Source organism: Oreochromis aureus, linkage group 4, assembly GCF_013358895.1.
Source record: "Oreochromis aureus strain Israel breed Guangdong linkage group 4, ZZ_aureus, whole genome shotgun sequence".
Classification (NCBI taxonomy): Eukaryota; Metazoa; Chordata; class Actinopteri; order Cichliformes; family Cichlidae; genus Oreochromis; species Oreochromis aureus.
In genome coordinates this window covers 10,490,633-10,496,760 of record NC_052945.1, presented here as the reverse complement: position 1 = coordinate 10,496,760, position 6,128 = coordinate 10,490,633, and the positions used below count along the sequence as shown (strand labels likewise).

Below are 6,128 nucleotides of genomic sequence, written 5' to 3'. Positions count from 1 at the left end.
GCATCAGTGTTGGATGGGCATGTTGATAAGGCCTCTGTCTTTTTTGGGGTGGGGGGGTGGTTGGGAGGGGATTGGAGTGTATCAGTTGAACACCTATATTAAGTTGGCAAGCCTATGAATTTCAGTTATCTGGTTATCTGGAGTCAGGTGAGTGTGCAGCTGCAAAATCCTCTTATAGGATGCTCAGCCAAACAGACAAACAACACACAAAGTTGGCATTAAAGAGCCTTATTTAGGGAGGGGAAGATAAAGTGCAAGTACACAAAGTTAACTTCAGGTTAATTAGTTAAAAATAATAACTTTAATGGGTGTAAAACTCTTGGCAAATATGCGTCTGAGTTTCTATAGTCTGCTCGCTTGGTCCTTTGATCCCTTGATTAGAGTATGACTAGCAAATGAATGAGTGGGCATGGGGAGTTTGTGTGCTAAGGGGAGTTTAGCACTGCCACTGCTGTTTTTCTTCACCTAATTCATCACTGTGGCGAGTAGTTGATTTACAGCCTATAGCAGCCACCTTAAGAGCACCCCTAAGAGAATAAAGCAACATTTAACGCTCCTATAAATGATTTAAATACGCGAGGATTGATGCAGTGGTAGAATAAAACTATAAGGTGTGCGTAGCTCCGAGTATATGGTGCTCATATAAGAGGAAAAACACACTCTCAGGGCTTCAGTCTGCGTGACTATTCTGCTATTAGTCTTAAGAATGAATTTAAATATATTACTAAGGGTTGAAGAGGCCTTTTGTCATTGAATCTGTGCATAAGGAAAGAGACTAAGCCTCAAAGTGAGAAATGAGCCAGCCATAGGGAAATATCAAGTAGCAGGAAAATGTCACGATAATGTTCAGTTGCTTAGACAGAGCAAGCTGTTTTCTACGTTATTTTGTGTAAGTGCACACCTTAGGCTCGTCAAGTGCTGTAATTTACAATTATTTTTTAAAGGAAACTGTTGAAATTGCATTAGTGTGTATCTGTCAGCCTCCCCTATTTACTTGTCGTGGAATTTATCTTCCTGGATAGAAAGTTAATCAATTAGTTTATAGGCCCTGTGCACTTATTGATTCAGATCAACAATACATAAATGCAATAAAGATGTTGTGTCCTGTTGTAACAAACGGCTTGGGCATATAAATCAGGAAGACAAAAAAAACATTAATATTTTCTTTTTCTTTTTTCCTCTGAACAACTGCCAAAAGGTCCAGTTGTAAAAAAGGTAACAAGGCAGGGCAGCGTCGCGGCTGAATGCTGGCCTTGTTCGCCTTATTATCGGGTTAATTAAAGCTAGAATCTGACAATGTCACCCGTTGTAGAAAAACGGATTTGAATGCAATGTCTCAGGAGACTGTGTCAAGGGCTGCTTTTCACTGAGCTCCCGTGTGCACCCGAGTGGGGGGGGGGGGGCAGCCCATATATATGCTTGGGATTGACTAAAAGCAATTATTGAATTTTAGATGTTCAAAAAAGGGGAATGAGCGGGGAGGAATTATTCATAAGATCTTGTCCATGTGCGTTAAAATTAAAGTTAAAATACAAAGAGAGAGCGCTTCAAAGACAAGCCCACCGCTGCTAAAAAGGAAGATGGATAAATGGGCGAGATCATTTCTGAGGAGTTCATTAAAATGTAGAGCTACACGCTGAAATACAGAGGGTTGTTATTTGGGCTTGGGGGTCAAGTGACGAGCGGATTATATACTTCCTCATAATAATATTAATTAAACAATTTGCATGCTAATAGGGTAACAATTATCGCAGCTTCTGTTGAGAGATTCAGGTTATTACAACATGCCAATCCGGGTGCCAAGGGTCAGGGAATGAGTGGGGTGCGAAATTTCAACTCTGATTAACATTATGACAGCGCCAGACTTGGGATAAATAAAGTCGAATTAATTATTTGAAAACCTAATGAGCAGATAGGATTTAGGCTAGTCACATATTGAGTGCCAGGTTGCACAAGCAGGGGAGCTTTCCACTTTTGTTTCCTGACATGAAATGTTGTGTATGTTTGTATAGTGCACATATGGGACTGGCTTTTTTTTTTTTTTTTTTTTTTTTTTTTTTGAATTCTGCTCGCTTGTATTGTCTTTGTTGTTTAGCAGTAATCTCTAGCAGCTGACGCTTTTATTTATATAGTTATGTATTTTGTTCATAAAACCCTGGTCGTAATCGAAGCTTTCGCCTTGTAACAGTAAAAGTATTATCGGTTGACTTTCACTTTGTGCCTTCAGCTACCCTTTAAATACACCCATATTTCCAACAATCACCCTATTTGTTTTACGCCCCGCAGGTGACCTGTCTGGGTATAAAAGGTTTAGTGCATTTAAATGATGATCCATACCTAACGTGGGGGGGTTCCTCTTAACTCAGTGGTTCCCAAAGTAGGGTTTAGGGACAATGCTTGACCCCCACTGTCCGCAGAAAAAGGATCAGCCATCCCCAGGATCGGAGGTCTTTTTTAATTTTACTAATATATATCTTTTACTTTATCCCCATCCTATGCACTTCATACATGCAAGTTAAAAAAAGAGAAAGAAACAATGGGTCAAAAAATAATTTCAGCAAACATATTTTTAAGCCAATGGGTCTACGTGATAAAAAAAAAAACAAAACATATATATTATTATTGTCATTATTATTTAATCGGGTCTAATATTTATCTATCTGCAGGTCCTCTAGTGAACAAAAAGTCTGGGATCGAGCCTGTGGCCTAATCTATCCGCCTGTAGCCTTTTCTTCCCGGCATTCAGTGAGCCCTTCCTCCCGGTGGGTCCCCCGTGTAGTTGCGATGTAGTTCTTATCAAAGCCCTCCTGTCTTGTTGTGACAGCTCTGATATTGTTTATTGAGGTGGATGTCAGCTTTAATTAGCAATCGATACGGGGAGCGTTTGCAGAGCGCGTCTCTGACGTCAGAGTCCATTACCGCTTTTCATTGGGTCTCATATTCCCAGAGCCTGGGCTAATTATTGGGAGGTTCATGTGGATAAAGTACAGCTCATCGCTCCCTTCACATCATGTCCCCTACTCGTTGGCCACACTCACTGCATGCTTTTTAAATTCCCATCACCGGCCTCCAGACGTCGTTTCCTTTTGCCTGCGGGATGATGGACAGCAGGATACTGGATCCACCTCACGCCCAGTTCGGAGGCTCTCTCGGCGGGATGGTGGGCTTCCCGTACCATCTGAGCCACCATCACGTTTACGAATTAGCCGGGCATCAACTTCAATCTGCGTCCGCGGTTCCTTTCTCAATAGACGGATTACTTAATGGTTCGTGCGCGGCTTCAGTGGGTAATTCCAACCCCCTCTTGTCTTCGGGCTGCGGGATGAATGGAGATAATCAGCAGTACAAACTGACAGGTAAGCCACATTACACAGCACACAATAACCTCCCATCAATGCTGGCTTGTTGCACAGAGACAAAAAACCAGAAAGAAACAAAGACAGGATGTTGCGATACAAGTTGTCTTCTTCATCGTGTTTAAAAGGCGAGCAGAACCTCGCACACAGGCACAGATTTGTCTTCTTCGTCCCCCGACTTCATTTCATTCATCGAAAGCTGAAGATGCATCCAAGGAAAACAATGTTTCTGTCAGTCAGTAATCACTGAAGCAGGGGAATGCCCGTGTTAGCGTTTTAAGCTTTGCTTTTTTATTTATTTTTTTTTAAAGAAAGAATTGCATGGAAGCTGCAACACACGTGTGAAATGCTGCAAATTTTCAAATGAGACCATCCTTTTCTGGTCTAAACTTTGCAAAACCCTTTACCCGTGCATGACACCGACGCTGTTAAAAATATGCTAAAATGTGACAATTAAAAGAAAAAAAAAATACTTATGCTCTGTTTACATTTATTCTCATTCTGCTGTCAGACTCGGGAGACCCAGACAAAGATAGCCCTGGCTGCAAGAGGCGAAGAACTCGCACAAATTTCACAGGTTGGCAGCTGGAGGAATTAGAAAAGGCTTTTAATGAGAGTCACTATCCGGACGTGTTCATGAGGGAGGCACTGGCTCTCCGGTTGGACTTGATAGAATCAAGGGTTCAGGTAAATACGTATTTATTTTTATGAATCCGAGTCGTGACTGTGAGCTCTGTCTCTCTGTTATCTCTTTGTTTACGTTTTATTTATCCATGATAAAGATTAGGTTTTCAATTTTAAGCTATACAGAGACAGAAAGTGTAACTCAGTCTTTCAGCAGTATGGGGCAATTTGGGAGATAATATAAGCTATATTATATGTAGGATATGTTTTTGTAATAAATAAAATATTTCACAATATGCTTGTGTTTTTTCTGGCATTTCATAAATTATGTTAGTGCATAAATATAATAATAACAGGTTTGTTTAAAATAACAAACAAGTGATGAAGTTTTAGGTAATTATTTGGGGGCCAGTGTTGGCTTATATTCGTCATATATCTTAAAATATAACCAAAAATAATAAGATATAATAAGACATAAGATATATGTCCCTAACATACCTGTTTTGTTTGTTTTGTTTTTATTTTATTTTTTATTTTATTGGTTAAATTTTTGAAAACAGCCAAGTGGAAGTTTGCAAAGTTTGATCGTATTTCAGAGTTCAGCTTGGAAAAATATTATTTGGAAAGTCTTCTAATGACCCACACTTCAGTTATCATGTAAAACCAGAGCTTTTTATTTAAGGCTATTTGGATGTAATCAAAGGCCTAATTAAAGAGCTGCACAGAAATCAGCAAGAGCGAGACATAACCTGAGTATTTGTTTAATTACCATATTGTTAACACACCGGCGATTTTGGGCCTAATTAACTTCCCCTTTGCAATGACAGACGTGCTCATTACACACATGTTCACCTTTCTTTTCTCCGCAGGTATGGTTTCAAAATCGCAGAGCCAAATGGAGGAAAAAGGAGAACACAAAGAAAGGTCCAGGTCGACCTGCTCACAACGCCCACCCCACCACCTGCAGCGGGGAACCCATGGACCCGGAGGAGATCGCCCGGAGAGAGCTGAGCAGGCTGGAGAAGAAGAAACGAAAGCAGGAGCGCCGGCTGCTAAAGTCCCAGAACAAGCTTGTTTCTGGGGATTTATTTCACACCCCGGGATCAGACAGCGACAGCGGGGTGTCGCATGTGACCGACAGTGACCACAACACAGGCCCACCCTTTGACTCTGTGGGGGGAAATCAAACGCAATCGAGCTGCGACCAAACACCTCACCCTCTCCAGAGCCAAAACTACAACCAAAGACACTTGGACAGGGACCCTGGCGACTCCGAGCTGGACTCGCCCGACCCCAGCCACGGGCCAAGCCTGTGTTCCAACAACAGCAGAGCCTCCAGCATGCAGAAACTCAACCCTTTTAGCGTCGAAAGCCTCCTTTCGGACCACAGACCGAGACGCAACCCCGCGGCCTTACCCTCCTCACGGCCTTTGATAGGGAAGGGACACTTCCTGCTCTATCCCATCACACAGCCGCTTGGATTCATTGTTCCTCAAACTGCCCTGAAGACGACAACAGCAGTAAACTCTGACTGTGACACGCCGGCGGAAAGAACCCAGCCTCACGTCCGCTGCAGCGTCTCTGCGAGCTCTGCGGGATGTACGAGCAGCTCGCCGGACTCTGCAGAAACCACGCAAAGGGCACAGGTGGGATCAGAGGCAAAGACAAATTCACCGCACACGAGCCCGCCCAGGGCCGCCTTTTCCACTGGCAAAAGTACTCAGACCTCGGTTATTTGCAGCGATTCGACTTTCGCTCACGAACACGGTTCACAGCTCGTTGAGTCTGTGGATGCAGGCAAAAAAGAGCATTTAGAAAACAAGGATCACCCCAACAGCTCCGAGTCTGTCCTCAGTGACTGTCCTGCAGATACAAAGACAGACTCTAAAGAGGATGTCGACATGGAATAAATGAGCAGGGGGGGTTAAAGAAAAAAGAAAGAAAAAAAGCAGAACCATACTGATATAGCCCCTAAACTACACATTTCATTAGGCCAAAGGTTAACCAGAATCTACATCTTTGCATCTAATTTCTAGCCCCCCCTCCCCAGCTGATATTTTGACAATGTGCTCTCTCTCTCTCTTCTCCTTCTCGCTCCTTCTCTCTCTCCCAATCTCTGCGAGTGTGTATGTGTGTGCGAGTCGGGAG

At 42.8% G+C, this 6,128-nt stretch overlaps 1 protein-coding gene across 1 annotated transcript; it reads left to right on the top strand.

Annotated features, from left to right (window-relative positions):
• Positions 1–2,646: 2,646 nt before the first annotated feature.
• Positions 2,647–5,890, top strand: uncx (UNC homeobox). Its single transcript, XM_031729962.2, has 3 exons — positions 2,647–3,356; positions 3,868–4,043; positions 4,850–5,890. Exons 1-3 carry the CDS (start codon positions 3,098–3,100, stop codon positions 5,888–5,890), a joined length of 1,476 nt encoding a protein of 491 aa, XP_031585822.1. The 5' UTR covers positions 2,647–3,097.
• The last annotated feature ends 238 nt before the right edge of the window (positions 5,891–6,128 follow it).